General features: G+C 41.1%; 1 protein-coding gene across 6 annotated transcripts in view; it reads right to left on the reverse strand.

Moving 5' to 3' along the window:
- The window catches only part of POT1 (protection of telomeres 1), a 136,982-nt gene that overhangs the window by 81,229 nt on the left and 35,726 nt on the right, over positions 1 to 20,027 (reverse strand). For 4 of the 6 annotated variants that reach the window (XR_006292013.1, XM_007063192.4, XM_043550437.1 and 1 more), the window contains 3 exons: positions 11,536 to 11,646; positions 7,935 to 7,982; positions 4,064 to 4,178 (listed from right to left, as the gene is read on the reverse strand). Coding sequence is in view for 4 of the 6 variants with exons in the window: in XM_007063192.4 (XP_007063254.2) it covers positions 4,064 to 4,178; positions 7,935 to 7,982; positions 11,536 to 11,646 (274 nt within the window). In the remaining 2 variants the exon portion in view is untranslated. Of the gene's footprint in view, positions 1 to 4,063; positions 4,179 to 7,934; positions 7,983 to 11,535; positions 11,647 to 20,027 lie in introns of those variants that run through there. The other 2 variants (XM_043550441.1, XM_043550449.1) reach the window with 2 other exon arrangements.

Genomic DNA, 20,027 nt, shown 5'->3' on the forward strand with positions numbered 1-20,027 from the left:
ATAGGGTGACCATGTGTCCAGTTTTTGATCGGAAAACCCGGCTGAAAAGGGACCCTGGCCCCTCCGGTCAGCACTGCTGACCGGGCCAATAAAAGTCCCATTGGCGGTGCTGCGGAGTTAAGGGAGGCTAGTCCCTTCCTGTCCTGGGGCATCACACTGTGCCCTGGAAGTGGCCAGCAGGTCCTGCTCCTAGGTGTTGGGGGGTTACAGGGCTCCATGCACTGCCCGAGCGCTGGTTCCCAGCCAACAGGGGCTTGGAGGGGTGTGTGGTGCCTGTGGGCAAGAGCAGCGTGTGCTGCGGAGCCTCCTGCCCACCCGCCGCCTAGGAGCCGGACCTGCTGGCCGCTTCTGGGGCACAGCATGATGCCCCAGGACAGGCAGGCAGCCTGCCTTAGCCCTGCTGCACCGCTGACTGGGAGATGCCTGAGGTAAGCCCATGTCCCAAACCCCTTATCCCCGGCCCCACCCCAGAGCCTACACCCCCAGCCCAGAACCCGTGCCCCCTCCTGCATCCCAGCCCTTAGCCTCCAAAAAACCCAGAGTCCCCTCCTGCACCCCAGAGCCTAAACCCGGCCCAGAGCCCTCACCCTCCCTGCCCCAGCCCAGAGCTCCCTCCCACACCCTGAACCTCTCATCCCCAGCCCCACCCCAGATCCCTCACCCCCTGCTGCACTCCAAACCCTGCCTCAACCCACTGTCCCCTCCCACACTCCGAATCCCTCGGCCCCAGCCCAGAGCCCTCACCCTTCTCATACCCCAACCCCCTACCCCTCCCATATTCCTAATCCCTTGGCCCCACCCCTAAGCTTGGAGCCCCCTCCCACACCCTGAACACCTCATTTCTGGCCCCACCCTGGAGCACTCACCCTATTTAGAGCTCTGACCCCCTCCTGCATGCCAACCCCTTGCTACAGTGAAAGTGAGTGAGGGTGGGGGAGAAGAGCCACCGAGGGAGGGGGAATGTAGTGAGGGAGGGCAGGGCCTTGAGGAAGGGGCGGGGCTAGGGTGTTCAGTTTTGTGCAATTGGAAAGTTGGCAACCTAATAAGACATCTTTTTATTAACATAACTGGGTCCACACTAGGGGTTGAACATTTATAAATATTTGAGTTACCAAAAAAAAATCACACCTAAACTGACATAATTATACTGATGCTAAAAATGCATAAATCAGGCTTCTAACTTTAAGAGACGTTACAACAGATAATTTACCTTCCCTTTCAGTGGTAACACAGTTAGCAAAAAATCCTTAAAATATATTGAAGCCTTTGAACAACCAGCATAGGCTTTCGATTCACTCTGAATAAATAGAGCAGGCACTCTGTCTACCTCTGTGTTTATGGAGCACCTATCACAATGGGGCCACCCGAACTTGAGTACAGCCTCTGGGCATGACACCACAAACAACAAGTGTTCCCATTATGAGTAAAATGAATAATTTATGCTCTGAACTGCTGCTTTGTATAAGAGACACAACGGTGTCACATTTACAGCATAGTATAATTGCATTCATTGTTAAAATCTCAAAAAAGAGTTATTATACACAGTAGCAGAGCAATCTATTCCCCCCAAGAATAAGTTCTGGGCTTCAAATCTTCTGCCCTAATTTGTACGGACTATTACCGTAAGGTATCCATTTTCTACTTTCTTTCTCCACCCGTCTGTCCAAACTGAATCTTACACACTGGGCAAAATAGGGAAAGTTTAAAAGCTCTATTTTGAGGAATAAAGCTCAGATATCATTCTGTTATTCTCCTTAGTTTTACCCTCCATAGCTAAAGGCATGAAAATATCAATAAATTGAAAATGGCTTTTTGATTTTTTTTAATGCTGTAAATGCGAAAGGCCTAAAAAAAAAACCCCACTTGTTTATTGTGATGCTGGCTGACCAGACACCAGCTCTTACCAAAGCTTCTGGCCTCAGCCAAGCACTGACAAATTCATCTCAGGAAACCAGTCTGTTTCACCTGTGTGTTAATATGCTGAAAATGGGTGTTGAACTTATAACAATGTGTTTAGACTTTATTAAATGCTTGTAAATTTTTTCCTGCATCAATCTCACTTATTATATCTTTATTACATGCTATAAGGTAATATTTAAGTTTTTGCTTTATAACTCTAAACAATTTTTTTCCCTGAAACTGTTAACTTTTCAGAAGGAATCATCCTTACTGTTCCTCACACTTTCTTGTCAACTGCTGGAAATGGCCCATCTTGATTATCACTACAAAAGTTCCCCCCCCACCCCCCCGTAACAGCTCACCTTACCTGATCACTCTCATTACAGTGTGTATGGTAACACCCATTGTTTTATGTTCTCTGTGTATATAAAATCTCCCCACTGTATTTTCTACTGCATGCATCCGATGAAGTGAGCTGTAGCTCACGAAAGCTTATGCTCAGATAAATTTGTTAGTCTCTAACGTGCCACAAGTACTCCTTTTCTTTTTGCTCATTAAGAAGGCTATCAAAACTATATGGGCCATTTTAGGACATCACAACAAGACTTTGTTAATTGCCCTTTCACACCCATGAAGAGGCTACATACAAAAAGTCCCATCAAGCTTGAATTCTGGAAGAAGGAAATAAGGATATTGAACAAGAAATTTTTTCATTTCTTTTGCCTTTTGGACTCTCACAGGGCTGGAGCTGCGAAACAGAAGCAGAGTTCTTGAGGGTCAACATGGGTTGTCCCTTGTCATGCTGTCTGGAGTGGCTCACCACTGTAAGAGCCTATCTTGGAAGACTGTCAAAAAACAAGGGCAGACACCCCAAAGTGGTGGTATGTTCTGTAGTTAGATTTCACCAAGCAAATAACAAATGTGAACTCCTGGATCATTACACCAGTCTTATCATGGAGTCACAGACAGTCCCCTTAGCCTCTCCAGTCTATCTTGCAACCCAGACAAACTGAACTTTGTGACAAAAGGTTACCACACCACATCAGATTTCTCCCTGTCCCAAGAGACCAGTCTCTTAACACAGACCAATTGGTACTCCAGATCTTAAACCAAAGACAATGCTGGCAGCCAATTCTATAGTAAACTAACTAAAGATTTATTAGATAAGAAGAAAAAGTGAGAGTTATTGAGATAATAAAGCAGGTAAAATATATGTACAGATAAATCACAATTTGTAACTCCAAATGGTGGCAGTGATAAAATAAAAAAAAGTCTTTTCAGGGTATCCAGTCTGTCTTTGGGGAGCCCAACTTTGCTTCTGGCACACTTCCCTGTAAGAGTCCATCCTTTCTTGAATCCATATTTATAGCTCCTTTACACATTGGAGTTTGATGGGTTATTTACTCACAGGTGTAAAAACAATGTAAATGTTTGCTATTGCATTGTACAGGAACAGATAAGTGAGAACAGTACAAGTAACGGCCCATTAGTTTCCATGAAGTTTAAACACCCTATACACACTTTTGTATTCAACAATTACTTCATTCTATCCAAATAGAAAGTAAATTGGCCTCTGGCCCTGGACTGACCTGGTCTGCCAGCAACACAGCCCTAAAAGACATTTAGTGCTAACAGATTGCTACAACTCTGTCACCTTTTAAAACCATAGACTGTAACTCATTTTGGTATATATGTTTGCGTGCTTCAACCTGTAAATAACTCTCTCATTTCTTTTTCCTAGTTAATAAAGCCTTAGTTTACCGAAGAATTGGCTACACATGTTGTCTTTGGTGTGAGATCTGACATACAAATTGACCTCTGGTAAATGACTGGTCTCTTAGGACTGAAAGCAACCCAAATATTTTGTGATTTTTGATGTCTGGCAACAAGCTATCGCTAAGTCCAGCTTGCCTGGCTGGCAAGACAGACTGGAATGCTCAAGGCAACAGTCTGTGTCTCCATGGAAAGACTGTTAGAGTGCTTCAGGAGTCCACATTTGTTACTGGGTTGGTGAAATCTAATTATAGAGCATACAGCAAGGTTGGGGTGCCTGCCCTACTTTTTCATAGTCTGCCCTGAGGTTGTCACTCATGGTCATGAACCACACCAGACAGCCTGAGATATATTAAGAGATTTTAAATTTTCTGTTTGATACAGTACATACCCGTTCCTTTGCTTATATACGGGGGCTTGAAGAATTTCACAGCACCATACAAGTTGACTATAGTTCCGCCTTTAAGATGACTCAGAGGGGTATATGTGTATTTTGGTGCAACAGGCTGGAAAGAGACAATAAAAAAGTGGATACATATGAAAACATTACTCCAAAAAAAAAAAAAAAAAATCATCAATCCAAAATTATTTCTTTTAACCCTCCCGCCCCAAATCCTGCCCTTTTCTTGCCATTTTTTTAAAAAAATAAGCACTATCTAGTCTAATCCCCTCAGGTGTTAGAGCAGGAGTCTACCTTATTCATTTTAGGAGCTCAAAACAAATATGTCCACTACCCACAGGCAGCAAGCAAGCACGAGGAGATATTTGATTTTCATTCTCCATTTCTTTCTGTGATTGTATTTTCCTTGTTATAAATACAAACTAGTCAATTCAACTTATTTGAATTTGCCTGTCTCTATGTGACTGCAAACAGTATAGGCATGACAGAGAACACATGAAAATATATTTTTAATCGATTTTAACTTTAGCCATAGTGCTGGCATCTGAGGACATTTTAAAGATGCAGTAGTAATCTGATATAATATTTTTGTCATTCTTCTTTGCAGAGATCAGCACGCATCATTACTGCTCTTGAGTCTCACATCTCCTGTAACAGTCATCCAGGGAAATTTCTCTAGCTCTTAAGATTTTTGAACCTCTGAGGTACTTGAAGGCTAGCTCAAGGGCTCTGTCTTACTGAGCATCCCCCAACATAAAGTCCCACAATGTGCCTGCCAGCTCCTTTCCTGAACAAAAAAACAACAGTTTCCCCCAAATTAATTGAAGATGATAAAGAAATTATAAAACATTTTCCTACAAAAAACAACATAAAATGGACACATAGATGGAAGACCCAGGTCATACCTCAAAAAGTTGAATCTCCAAACTGTGGGAGGGAGAGGGTGGATGAGTGAGAATCCTGTGTGATTACTTTCAAAGAATTATATAATTATCCCTTCTTTAAAAATATATTACAAACAACATTTCCACTCTGTAGGTCTATGGATGTTTCGATTAAAAATCAATCACTGCAATAGGCAGTGTTAGGTGGAGGCCAGTGTCCAACAAGAACCAAGTTGTGTTTTTAAAATCAAAGGAAAGTAAAGTAAAGTAGAGAGAGCTCTAACTTGTGAAAAGCACAAATATAGGCTCAAGGATCCTTCACCTTTACCTTCAATATCGTGGTGCGGAATACATGGACACAGATCACTATCTAGCTGTCGCTTGTATGGTGTTGATGCTCCAACGAGCAGGTAAATCCTCTGTGATGAAGAGGTTTGACATCAACGCAAACCTGTTAGCCAACAGGTTTTGTACTGATGTCAGCCACAGATTCTCGGCTCCAGCTATTCTGCAAGACAGTGGATGTTGCCGGGTCCCTGTTCACTTCTATCCTCAACCAATCTGCTGAGCAGACAATTGGCTATAGGCATGCGGCACGCTGACCTTGGCTATAAGAGGAGGCCTTCCAGATAATTAAATTGATGGCTGCAGCCCACCAGCGTAGTGACAAGCAGACTCGTAATCAGCGGAAGCAAAAATTTAACACCCTGGCACTCTGCGATCGTGAGGCATATTATAACCAAGTGGTGGATGATGCTGAATTTGGCTTAGCCATGGGTGACTTTAAGTCAGTATTCCGCACCATTTGCGACCTCAGCGGTCAACAGATAGTCACTACAAACGGCATCGTGAACGACAACAAAGGCCATCCATGTAAATCGGATGATGACATTCTCTCACACTGGGTGGATCCAGACATTTGTACTGATGCACCTACATTGGATGAAGTAAAGTGCGCCATCTCTAAACTGAAAAACGGATGTGTAGCCGGTACTGATGACATCCCCTCAGAGCTGCTAAAATGTGCTATTGATCCTGGACCAGAATCACTTCTGGCCATCTTTCATCTGGTGTGGAGAACTGGAACCCTGCCAACTGCCTGGAAGGACTCACTCCATAAGGGCAAGGGACCGTGCAGTGATTGTAAGAGCTACAGCCGATCACCTTGCTCTTCGTTCCAGGGAAGGTGCTTGCGTATTTTTGCTGGCAAGCCTAGAGCCTTTGCTACATCGGAACATTGTTCCCAACAGTCAGGCTTTACGAGGAACAGGTCCACATTAGACGCCATTTTGGCCCCTCACTTGTTGTCAGAGATACATTGCGAGTTCAGGAAGCCCCTGCATTTAGCGTATGTTGATCTTAAGGCTGCATTTGATTCAGTGCGACTGTGTCGCGTTACGGAAGGCCTCACAGGGCGTAGGACTTGTTAGACTTGATTAGAGAGCTGCATAATGGAACCACTGCCCATGTTCGTCTGGGGAACCGGATGTCAGTGCCTTTTAAATCAATATCTGGTGTTAGGCAGGGTTGCATTTTGGCCCCTACACTCTTCTGTCGGGCAATGGATTTCAAATTGCAGAATTCCGTCAGGTCCATAGGCACTGAGATCAGTGATCTCTCACTCACAGACCTAGACTGCACTGATGACGTTCTTTTAGTACAAAGCCCCGACAGGTTTCGTGAGGCACTCCAGCATATGGAGGAGGAGTCAGCTAAGATTGGTCTCCATGTTTCATGGTCAAAGACAAAACTGCAAAATCTAGGACCAGGTCCACCTGCGACTCCAATGTCTTTGAACAACGAAACTGTTGAATCAGACTCCAGCTTTTGCTATCTGGATTCTACACTTACCAACTCCTCCAATTCTCACACCGAGGTTCTCCATCAGATTGACATCACGGCATCTGCCAGGGGCTGTTTACAACGGACATGGAATCAACATCATCTTAGTATGACAACCAAGTTCAGGATTTATTTGAGCTATATCCTTCCCATACTGTTGTACAGCTGCGAAACATGGCCTTCCAACAAAATGTCAATGTCGTATATTGGACATAAAGTGGAATGACTTCATCTGCAAAGTAGATGTTTATGGCTGCTCGGGCCTACAGACTACTGGGGCCATTGTCCACAGGCAGTGCCTTATGTTTTTTGGACATGTTGCAAGGATGCCACAAGATGTTCCAGCAAACACCGTTCTCCGGGTGACTTGTCTGGGATAAAATTCCACCAACCGAGGGGTGGAGGCGACCCAGAGGCAGACCCCTTATTACATGGGTTCATCAAGTCTGTTCCGATGTTGGACTCTCAGGCCGTCAAGCCTTTGCAGTTGCGCAGGAATGGACCAAATGGCAAACAATCGCTATGGCCGACTGTCTGGCTAAGCATTCAAGGGAGACAGATCTTTCACCACAGAAAGAAAAACTTCCAATATTAAGCTAACTCAAATAACTGCCAACCCAAAAGAAACAAAAATTCTAGGAATTGGAAGAGTCTGGGTTCCCCTACTTCAGTTTCTGCTTTTCGTTTTCTGCCCTGTTAAAAAGCTGTGTTCCAACCCAGAAGTCCATTTTTTTTCAGAGGTGAGTAAAGTGATCCATGTTCCTACTTCACAAGGGTGCTGTGATACCTACTTTGGTCCCATTCCTGCAATGTTTTGTGTATGGGGGGACTCCTGAACCTGTGTGAACCCCAAATAAGTCGACCTTTTGTAGAGTGCAGGAGTTTGTCCTAGATCAGGGCCCTAGTTGCACTTCTAAAGATTTTGGCAAGAAACGCACTGGAGAAGTGTGAAGTACTATTTACAAACTTTTAGTGTATTTTCCATGCATGTCATTTTCAAAATACAAAGCCAAAGAAATGGCCACTTAAAAATTATGTTCCAGTAAAGGAGATAGAAAAATTTTCTACTCATTCACATTCAGTGAACCTTTTAAATTACATATGCAAATGAAAAAACTACTAGAATATAAACTCACCATGGATGCTGTTTCTGAAGCTGTGACTGTACTTGGCTTAGTATAAATCTGAGGAGAAGAAAGTCAGCAGATTTATGGATTACAAATCTGAAAACAGTATAGTAATTGTAATAACAAATACAATTTCAAACTGCTTACGCAAGTATTTTTAAAATTCTTTATTCTCCGACAAAAGACAAGTCTGACTTCAGGTGATAAAAGAAAAGCCAACACAATGCCTTTTTTCTCCTTTCCTTCATAATTTATGAAACTACAAGAGTAAGACTTAGCCTTACATAAAAACAGAAAGGCCAGTGCTGGGTGCCTAGAAGTGGGGAGAGCAGAGTTCAGGTCCCTGCTATGTCCTACATGTGTCCTTGGGCAAGTCCTACGTGCACAATGGGGTCCTGACTCCTAGCCCTGCCATGTTGGGGTTGTGTGAGGAGGAACAATAATGAGCATAAGTCCTGGAACTAGGGATATGGGAGGTGCTGCAGCACCCGTTGGCTTGAAATGGTTTCTATTATATACAGTGTTTACAGCTGGGGGTTCAATGGCTATCAGCACCCGCATATAAAAAAAATGTTCCAGCACCCTTGGTAACGAGTGCGAGACACTCACAGACCCAAGAACTGGGTCACTGAAGAACCTATGGGAGACAAATAACCCCAGCCCCATACCCTGAGTCTCCTACTCCCCCAGGAAATGACTCTCCCAAGCCTCATCTCAGCATCCCCATTTCCACTGCCATCACACTCTCCCTCATGCCAGCACCACCTCAGCAGTAGTACTGGGACTGAGCAAGGTTTCCCCATGAGTTTCTCCCCATACTGAGCTGACTCAGCTAAGGCTTGAAAGACCATACTCAAAGCATACTTAACAATTGTTCGCGGAGAGGGTGTACTAGTGGAGTTCTGCAGGGGTCTGTCATAGGTCTAGTACTTGTGAATATTTTCATTACTGACTTGGATAATGGAATGGAAGGTATACTTATAAAATATGTGGCTAACACCAAGCTGGGAGGGGTTGCAAGCATTTAGGATGACAGAATTGGAATTCAAAATGACCTCGACAAATTGGAGAACTGGTCTGAATTCAACAAAATGAAATACTATAAAGACAAATGCAAAGCACTTCATTTAGGAAGGAAAAATCAAATGTACAAATACAAAATGAGGAATAGCTGGTAACTGATGGTCGTGGATCACAAACAGAATATGAGCCAACAATGTGATGCAGCTGCAAAATAGGCTAAATATTATGCTAGAGTGTACTAACAAGAGTGCCATATCTGAGACTCAGGAAGTAATCATCCCACCCTAGCCGGCACTGGTGAGGGCTCAGCTAAAGTACAGTGTCCAATTCTGGGTGCCACATTTTACAAAATATGTGGACAAAATGGAAAGAGTCCACAGGATAGCAACAAAAATGATAAAAGATTTAGGAAACCTGACCTATGAGGAAAGATTAAAAAAACCCTGAGCTTGTTTAATCTTGAAAAAAGAAGACAAAATGGGGAAGTAATAACAGTCTTCAAATATGTTAAGCACTGTTATAAAGAGGATAGTAACCAATGGTACTCTATGTCCACTGAAGGCAGGACAAGAAGTAATGGACTTAATCTGCAGCAAGGGAGATTTAGGTTAAGAATAGTTAAAGACGAGGATAACTTGCAATAGGTTTCCAAGAGACGCTGTGGAATCCCCATCATGGGTGGTTTTTATGAACAGGTTGAACAAGGGATGGTCTAGTTTACTTGGTCCTGTCTCAGTGCCGGTGGCTGGACTTGATGATCTTTCGAATTCCCTTCCAGCCCTGCATTTCTGATTCTACATCCCTCAATATTCAAATAGTCAGCAAGCTTAAGCAATTTATGAACAATTTAAAAGATCTGGAAAATTGATATTTGGTTCACTAACGTAAAAAAAATGCAGGATAATTTAAAAGACACTGGTCAATAGGACTATTCTTGTGAGTAAAGTTAATGTGTTTGGACGACTAGAACCAAAGACACAGAATTATAACACAACAACAGGGTCCACATGGACATTTATTGTACGGCAGGCTAATGTGGGATAGATTTACATCATAACTTGCTGCAAACTACCTGTTCATCTAGACAAGCCCCTAGTCTACCAATATATCTGTTTAGCATGTGGTTTGTTTTACAACTAATAAAGCACTATTTTATTTATAAATGATTATAGCAAGATGTTTGACATTGGTTTGTGGCTAGTTGTGATTAAGAAATTATATTACACAAAGTGGCTAATACTTTACCTACCCCTTGTTTCATGTATATTACTTTTAAGTGTGTTTAAGCATCCTATATGTACATCATCACTGTCACCAACAACTAATGCAACAAAACAGTTTGCATTATAACTCTTTTTCACTGGTTAACAACTCTACAGTGGCCTTAAATAACCCATACAGGTTTTTTAGAGCCAAAATTTCATTCAACTTTTTTGAATTTAAAGAGTTAAAAAAATCAGTTAAAAAAAAGTTCCTGCCAAACAGAAGTTTGGAGCTTGATACTTAGCATATAACTAGGCACTAATGAGGCTGTTTGGTGTATGATTTGGGTTGAGAAATTTTAAAATAAAAGTTATAAGTAATTGAAAAATCATCTCTGAGCCTGATCAGAGTAGCCATTAGCTAAAATGTTTTCAGCACACCATAATACAGTCCTACTTCATTTCATATCGCAACAGAGCTTCTAGAGGGAAAAATGCATACATTCACTGTTTAGCCTGCCAGGTACTAGAACTGCTGCTTGGATAATTTGCATGAGGGATATTGAAAAACTGTCATTAAAATGCAGCAAAGATTATAAGAGCCTGGCTTATGAAAGACAAAAGACAATAACAGATCTGAAATAAAGATCGCAGATCCTGCAAGGAACATTAATATCTTTTCAATAGAAAAGATACAGTCGTAGCTATGTAAACACATGAATAATAAATAATAAAAAATAATAAATAATAAATAACAGCAGAAGCAAAAGAGGATAATTACATTCCCACATCTCAGTAAGATAGAAGTAGCTAAGGCCAACACCATTTAAGTGCTAATATTATTAAAACAATTTTTTTTCTTAATAAATGAAAAATGAGAGGTCTAACTGTAGATTAACATATCCTTTAATGCTACAGAGGTAAAAATATAACCCCACAACAGCCTGGAAATGAATAGTTACAGTGAGATTTTACACTGTGCCTCTAAGGGTATGCCTACACTACAGAATTAGGTCGATTTTACAGAAGTTGATTTTTAGAATTCGATTTTATACAGTTGATTGCGTATGCCCACACTAAGAGCATGAACTAAAAGGTATCTCGTTAGTGTTAACATAGTCCTCTTCAAATAGTACTAAGGGAACACAAACTAGGTACCTTTCAGTTCACGCCAGCAGTGTCCACATAGGATAGTTATAGCACAGCACTTTGGTGCACACCACAATTCACACCGCCGTAGTCAGCACTTGCACAATGTAGACATAGCCTATGGTACTTACAGTAATGTGCTTTTTCTATCAGTACTTTTTCTCTTCTGTTAAACAACAAATTAATGACAACTTGGACATCTAAAGTGGAAAATTGAACCCTGTGTACCCACGTACGTAAATTGTTGATCCTGCATCTTCAGATACTTCCAGATGACAGCAGTGTCGGTCATCTTCATTTGCAGAAGGGGACTTAGCCAAGTTAAATCCAGCTACAACCATGGTGTCCTATTGAAAAGACAAAATTAAACCAATAACTGACATTGTTCTTTATTCGATATGCAGCACTTTAATGTCGTTGCCCCTTTTGCCCCCCCGCCACCAACCGTCTTTGGCTTTACTTTCACTTCTGCTTAGACGTCTACGAAGTTCCTTGAAAAATGTGTCCTTTCTTTATTTCAGACATTGTTTGGAACCCAAGTCTCATACCTTTTGTTTGTACAATGAAAGTAGTTCGTAATATAAAAGCATAGCCATGGTCCCCTACCCCCACCACTTTTACTACTTCGCCTTATTTGAAAGAAAAATATGTCCACCAAAATCAGAAATGCCACCTGAAGGAAAGGAGGAGAATATTTTTTGTTGAAATATAATTCAAAGTTCAAAATGCAGAAATATGCAAGCAGCACATCTTTCGAAAAAGAATTTCTAACTACTGGACTATCAAAAATAAAAGTATCAAGTGTTCTAGGGACTACCTTAGAGAATGGCACTAACAAGATACAAAAATATTCCATGTCCTTGAAATGTGCAAATCACACATTCACGGGTCCTTTAACAATATAGGTAATTTGCAAGTGGTATAATTTATACACAAAATTCCAAGCTGAATAATATATATGTATGAACGTTTTTAAAAGATTCTTCTTCAATGTAAATGTTTAAATCAGGAACACACACACATATGCCCCTCAATCTCTCTCCCTGTTCTTTTTTCAAACAAAGCTGTTTGCCCAACAGTCAATCTGGAATATAGCCAAAGGGAAGTTATTTTATGGAGACTGCCTTTTGTACAGACACTCTGTTATGGGCTTTTTTTAAAATAGCTTTTAAATGTCAATGATTTCAAAACTATACTAAACCCATAATGGAATATGCTTGCATGAAATGAGTCTATTTGAGGAAGAATGTTGTACCATTGGCCTGTCAAAAAAGGAATAAAGAAAGTTATTAGTCACAGGGGGAAAGGAGAAGAAAAAAGATTTATATACTTCCTGGGTTGAGAATAAAAATGAGTAAGAAGTTTCCATCATCTGCACACTTCAGATATTTTACACCTATGAGGTAACTATTTACATAGTGATGCATCCAACAGAAGTGGCACATCAAAAATGTATGTGACACACACACACACTGTAGTCAGGACCTCAGTTGGGGAGGACATTTAGCATCAAAACCAAAACTGAATAGTTTCAACGGTTTACTCATTCACCAATGGCAGAGTATGCAATAGTGGAGTTTAGCCAAATGTGAGATCATACAATTGGAAATTAACTACAACATCATGATGTAGAGAACAAAGGTGTCACAGAATGTTTACTACATAATGATTATGATGGATGGTTTAGACCCATCCTGCATCTTGGTAGGGGGGTTGACTAGATGACCCTTGAAGTCCCTTCTAACCCTATGATTCTAGGTGTCCGCTCACTGTAATTTATTAGCATCTGCATAGTAGTGTCTAGAGACCCTAACCAAGAATGGGGCCTCTTTGTGATAGGCACTGTACAATCACAGTGAGAGAAACTCCCTGTGACAAAGAACATACAGTCTAAATTAACAAGGCAGACAGAGAAAGGGAAATATTATCAACTCCATTTTACAGAGGGGAACTGAGTCACAGAGAGACTAAGGCCCAGATTTAGGTACCTCCACTCAGTGTTTCAACACTAAGTGACTTAGGAGCCTAAGCCTCATTGAAAGTCAATGGTACGTAGTCTAAGTTCCTAAGTCACTTTTGAAAATTAAACTTAGGTGCTGCAATGCTGAGAACAGCAATGCCTAAAATACCTTTAAAAATCCGGGCCTAAATGATTTAACCAAGGTCACTCAGGGAATCTGTGGTGGGAAAATGGAAATTGACCCTAGATCTCCTCATTCCCAATGCAGTATCTTAAAATACTTTCCTCTCAATGGAAAGACTCCAAACTCACCAATATGTTTCAGCAGCATTACTGGAACATCTACTTATCTCAGCAGAATCAGGACAAGCAATGTCTCAATGTACCATCCCCAGAGGAAAGTAAGTACTTTGCAGAACATATAGATAGATATGGTTCATGCCATAAAGAGCTGTAAATCTATATTTTAGACAAGGCAGAAAATGAGGGCAAGAACGAAACAAGGGAAAAACTGGGTATGTTTCCCCTGTTGTGATACTGCTACAGATCTCAAAGGTGGGTAAATTTTACAAATAGGCAAACTAATGCAGAGAGAAGTTGAGACTTGCCCTCGGTCACAGCAAATCAATGACAGAGTTTCAGAAATAGATGCTCAGTCTCTTGCTTTACGTGCTAGGAATTTTTATTTATTTTACTTCAAAATATAAAAAATGTAGGGCCTCTCCTTCACCTGTTCCAATCCCTAAAATCAGTAAGTAACACAATTTCTTTTTAATTATTTAAATTATGAATGTAGATATGTAAAGTTAGGCTGGCCAATTTAGTATCACTCTTCCCTTCTTATATATAGCCACAACTTTAAGAAAGTCTGATACACTGATGGAACACTAATGCAAAGCTGTGTTTAAAATGTGCCCAAGTATATATACAAGGTAAACACAAAGCACTTTTGGAAGATGAATCTAGACTGAAGAACACACACACAGAAGAATCTAGTCTTTAAATGTTCATTTTTTCTCATGGGGAAAAACCCTCCCATTCACGTTTTGTTCTTAAAAGAAACAAACGAATCATGGCTTGTAGAGGTCACTATTAGGCTATGTCTACACTACAGCCGGGATCGATGCTGTGAGATCGATTCACCGGCAGTCGATTTAGCGGTCTAGTGAAAACCTGCCAAATCGACAGCAGATCGCTCTCCAGTCAACCCCTCTACCCCCAACGAGAAGAGTAAGGTAAGTCGATGCGAGAGTTTCTCCTGTTGACCCCCCACGGTATAGACCCCGTGGTAACTCAACCTAAGGTAAATCGACTCCAGCTACGTTATTCACCTATCTGGAGTTGCATAGCGCGGGTAGACTTACTGCCGTAGTGTAGACATAGACTGAGTTTGTCATTTCCATGTGGACATTAACATTAAGAGGAACCACAAAAGAAATTACCTAAAGAGGTCACAACTATATTATCCTTGTGGTATGTGAAATGAACTGCATTAAACTTGTAAAATAATAAAACATTTGTTGTAAGCAGAAAGCTTAAGACAGTGTTTAATTAGTCTAAAAAATTTCCTCAGCATTTAAAATTCAATGATTTCTTCAATGAGGCGGTGGCATTTTGAGAGCTTTAAAAAAAAAAAAAAAAAAAAAAGAGGTAGCTGAAAATATGGTCCAGTAAATTAAGATCAAACTCCCAATATTGGAAAGTCAACTATATAAAGGTGCTGATTAATTAAACAGATGGAGAATAAAAGTACATCTTGTACTTTTCCATACCTTATGCCTGTAATTATTTTTCCTATTGTACTGTAAAACTTTGATCTTGATTAATGAATGGAGGATCAGTAATGATCTCAGAGGTACAGTTAATATACCACTGATTTTCCTCTGGTCTTTTCAGACTATTACAGAAAGAAAATCCTGCCTCTGAACTGAAAATATGAAGTGATCTGCATTTCTCTGGTGAATCTCACAAGGATCATTCAGCTAAAACTTGTTTTCAATTTTTTAAAAGGTAACAATATAAAATACATGCTGCCAGATATATGTGCTTCCTTCAGACATCAATGGCCCCAGGATCTCTCATTACAGAGTGGGTGGTTTATATGCAGAGGGCTCCACACAAAAAGATGGGTCCTCCTGTATGAGTCCTTCCTCCACTGCCCAGCTTGATTCACCCAGGCCTGCTCACTCCTAAAGCACAAAAGGGGCAAATGGCAATAATGCTCCAGAGGCTGGCTGATTTCTTCAAGAAAAGAGACATTTTCAATAATTTTCTGTAAAAGTAAATGCAGGTCAATAGCTTTCCAAGTTTTGTACATTAAATTTGCATCTAAAAGCGTCAAGTCCTAATAAGGTTTCTCTTTTTCTCCTACATGTTAATATATAGGAGAAGCACATTCATGGGTGTGCAACTCCTGTCCAGGAGCATATAAGCCACTTGCACACACTAGTGTGACCAGGGACAGCTGCCAGTGACCCCTGGTGTTCGCCCCACTGGGCAGGGCTGAGGGTGGTACAGCCATGCCAGTGGAGCTGCCTGGCCTGGGCACTGGCTCCTAGGAGCAGTGGCCCAACATGCTGCTGCTTTCGCCGCTGCAGTTCCTTACTTAGTCTTCTATATGTATACACTTGGACTGAGATTGATATGGAAATAGGAGACAGACTTGTTGAAAGTCTCTGGGTAAGGATAAAAGGGGTAAAAAACAAGGGTGATGTCATGGTAGGGGGTCTAACTACACACCACCTAACCAGGAAGAAGAGGTGGACTTTTTTAAACTAACAAAATTATCCAAAATTAAACAAAATTATCCAAAGCACAGGACTTGGTGGTGATGGGAGACTTCAACTACTCAGATATCTGTTGGGAAAAATAACACAGCAGTGCACAGATTATCCAGTTATTGGAATGTACTGGGGACAATTTTATTTCAGAAGGTGGAGAACGCTACTAGGGGAGAGACTGTTCTAGATTTGATTTTGACAAATAGGGAGGAACTGGTTGAGAATCTGAAAGTGGAAGGCAGCTTGGGTGAAAGTGATCATGAAATGGTAGAGTTTATAATTCTAAGGAATGGTAGGAGGGAGGACAGCAAAATAAAGACAATGGATTTCAAGAAGGCAGACTTTAGCAAACTCAGGGAGCTGGTAAGTAAGATCCCATGGGAAGCAAGTCTAAGGAGAAAAACAATTGAAGACAATTGGCAGTTTTTCAAAGGAGACATTATTAAGGGCACTGCGTAGGAAAGATAGGAATTATGGCAAGAGACCACCTTGGCTTAACCAGCAGATCTTCAATGATCCAAAAATAAAAAAATGAGTCCTAAAAAAAGTGGAAACTAGGTCAAATTACAAAGGATGAATATAAACAAATAACACAAGCATGTAGGGACAAAATTAGCCAAGGCACAAAATGAGATCAAACTAGCTGGAGACAAAGGATAACAAGAAAACATTCTACAAATACATTAGAAGCAAGAGGAAGATAAAGGACAGGGTAGGCCCGTTACTCAATGGGGTCGGGGGGGGGAGGATGGAAACAATAACAGAAAATGTGGAAATGGCAAAGGTGCTTAATTGACTTCTTTGTTTCAGTTTTCACCAAGAAGGTTGGTGGTGACTGGACGTTTAACAGTGAATGCCAGTGAAAATAAGATCGGATCAGAGGCTAAAATAGGGAAAGAACAAGTTAAAAATTACTTAGACAAATTAGATGTCTTCAAGTTACCAGGGTCTGATGAAATGCATCCTAGAATACTCAAGGAGCTGACTGAGGAGATATCTGAGCCATTAGTGATTATCTTTGAAAAGTCATGGAAGATGGGAGATTCCAGAAGACTGGAAAAAGGGCAAATATAGTGCCCATCTATAAAAAGGCAAATAAAGACAACCCGGGGAATTACAGACCAGTCAGCTTAACTTTTGTACCCAGAAAGATAATGGAGCAAATAATTAAGCACTAAATTTGCAAACATCTAGAAGATAATAAGGTGACAAATAACTGTCAGCATGGATTTGTCAAGAACAAATTGTGTCAAACCAACCTGATAGTTTTCTTTGACAGGGTAATAAGACTTGTGGATGTAGGGGGAGCGGCAGATATGGTATATCTTCACTTTAGTAAAGCTTCTGATACTGTCTCACATGGCCTTCTCATAAACAAACTAGGGAAATGCAACCTAGATGGAGCTACTATAAGATGGATGCATAACTGGTTGGAAAACAGTTCCCAGAGAGTAGTTAAATCTGTGGTTCATAGTCATGCTGGAAGGGCATAATGAGCGGGGTCCCGCAGAGATCAGTTCTGTTCAATGTCTTCATCAATGATTTAGATAATGACATAGAGAGTGCACTTATAACGTTTGCTGATGATACGAAGCTGGGAGGGGTTACAAGTGCTTTGGAGGATAGGATTATAATTCAAAATGGTCTGGACAAACTGGAGAAATGGTCTGAAGTAAATGGGATGAAATTCAATAAGGACAAATGCAAAGTACTCCACTTAGAAAGGAACAATCCATTGCACATATGCAAAATGGGAAATAACTGCCTAGGAAGGAGTGCTGAGGAAAGGGATCTGGGGGTTGTAGTGGACCAAAAGCTAAATGAGAGTCAACACTGTAACACTGTTGCAAAAAAAGCAAATATCATTGTGAGATGTATTAGCGGGGAGTGTTGTAAGCAAGACACGAAAGTAATTCTTTCGCTCTACTCCACGCTGATTAGGTCTCAACTGGAGTATCGTGTTCTGGGCACCACAAGTCAGGAAAGATGTGGAGAAACTGGAGAAAGTCCAGAGAAGAGCAACAAAAATGATTAAAGGTCTAGAAAACATGACCTATGAGGGAAGAGTGAAAAAAATGGGTTTATTTAGTCTGGAAAAGAGAAGACTGAGGGGACATAACAGTTTTCAAGTACACAAAAGGCTGTTACACAGAGGAGGGAGAAAAATTGTTTTTCTTAACCTCTGTGGAAAGGACAAGACGCAATGGGATTAAATGGCAGCAATGAAGGTTTAGGCTGGACATTAGGAAAAACTTCCTATCAGGGTGGTTAAGCACTAGAATAAACTGCCTAGGGAGGTTGTGGAATCTCCATCATTGGAGATTTTTAATAGCAGGTTAGACAAACACCTGTTAGGGATGGTCTAGGTAATATTTAGTCCTGTCATGAGTGCAGGGGACTGGCCTAGATGACCCCTCGAGGTCCCTTCCAGTCTTATGATTCTGTGGTCTGGGATATGATTTTTGGTTCAGCTATCTAGGTATTTACATGGCCCTCAATACTATATTATTGAAATGCCTCCAATGTAATTAGAAATAGAAAAAACAATACTACCATGGCTCTGCTGGTCTTGCTTGTTGTTGCTAGAGCCCTGCAGCTCCACGGATATCTGCGGATATGAATTTTGTATTGTGCAGTGCTCTAACTATAAGCTTGTATTTCATAGATTCGAAAGTGACTATGATTGCCTGACCTCCAGCATATATCACAGGTCGGAGAACTTCCCTAAATTAATTTCCCTTAATTAATTTGAACCAAAGCGTATTTTTTATACTGATCAAATCACCCCTTTACATTGGGTGTGCCAAGCTAAATAAATTGAACTCCTTGAATCTGTCACTGACATGTTTATATGCAAATTATGCACAAGTATGCAAATTACCTCATTACACAATTTGCATGGACTGTCACACATATGACAGTGGTTCTCAACCAGTGGTCTGGGGCTTTCTAGAGGGCCATCAATCAGGGCCAGCATTAGACTCGCTGGGGACCAGAGTCGAAAGTTGAAGCCCCACCACTTGCGCTCAAGCCAAAGCCTAAGCAATGTAGCTTCATGGTGGCCCCTGTAGCATGGGTCCCCAGGCATTTGCCCTGCTTGCTACCCCCTAATGCTGGCTCTGGCTTTTATATACAGAAAATCAGTTATTGTGGCACAGGTGGACCGTGGAGTTGGGGGGGAGGGGGGAGCTCAGAAAGAAAAATGTTGAGAACCCCTGATGTATGGTACAGAGCAAAACTTGGAAGCTATATATTTAGCTGAAATACTATGAGGTATTTGGGAAAGCTACTGTTTGGAAGCATTTCCTCTACATCTTGTTTTGGCACAACAGTCAAAGAATAGAAGTCTTGGAAAAAAATCTCACCTGGATTTTAAAAACTTCAAAAGACCTTTATTTGGATAGCAAAGATCCCTTAACTGACGCAAAAAACCCCACTTAGTATATGACACTTTCTAAGCCTTTCAAAGAGACTAGCTATCAACCATGTGCTGTGCAGATTGCCTCTTTTGCTGGAACAACCTTTAGGAGTCCTAAAAATGAAATAAAGAGATCACTCTCCTTTTAGCTTCCCCTGCCCCCCCACATAATACTTGTTAAAATATATTGGAATATACATGCTGATTATATCTGAGAATATTCATTTCTCTCAGACACAAAACCTGTAATGGCTCTTTCATGATTTCCTGGGTAGCTCCCAAATTGGTTTGATAGGTGGCAGGTGCACAAGTGAGTGTGTGAAGACCTGTGTACACTGAGGGCAGGTCTACACTAGAAGCGCAACATCGCTCTACAGCTGGTAAAGATGCTCTATGCTAATGGGAGAGCGATCTCCCGTCAACATAATTACTCCACCTTTGCGAGAAGCAGAAGCTTGTCGGTGGGAGAGCATTTCCCGTCAACACAGCACCAGCGTAGACATTGCTAAGGTCACTGCAACTTGCATCACTCAAGGGGGAGGGTCTTTTTCACACCTGGGTGATATAAGT

This window comes from Chelonia mydas, chromosome 1 (assembly GCF_015237465.2).
Source record: "Chelonia mydas isolate rCheMyd1 chromosome 1, rCheMyd1.pri.v2, whole genome shotgun sequence".
Classification (NCBI taxonomy): Eukaryota; Metazoa; Chordata; order Testudines; family Cheloniidae; genus Chelonia; species Chelonia mydas.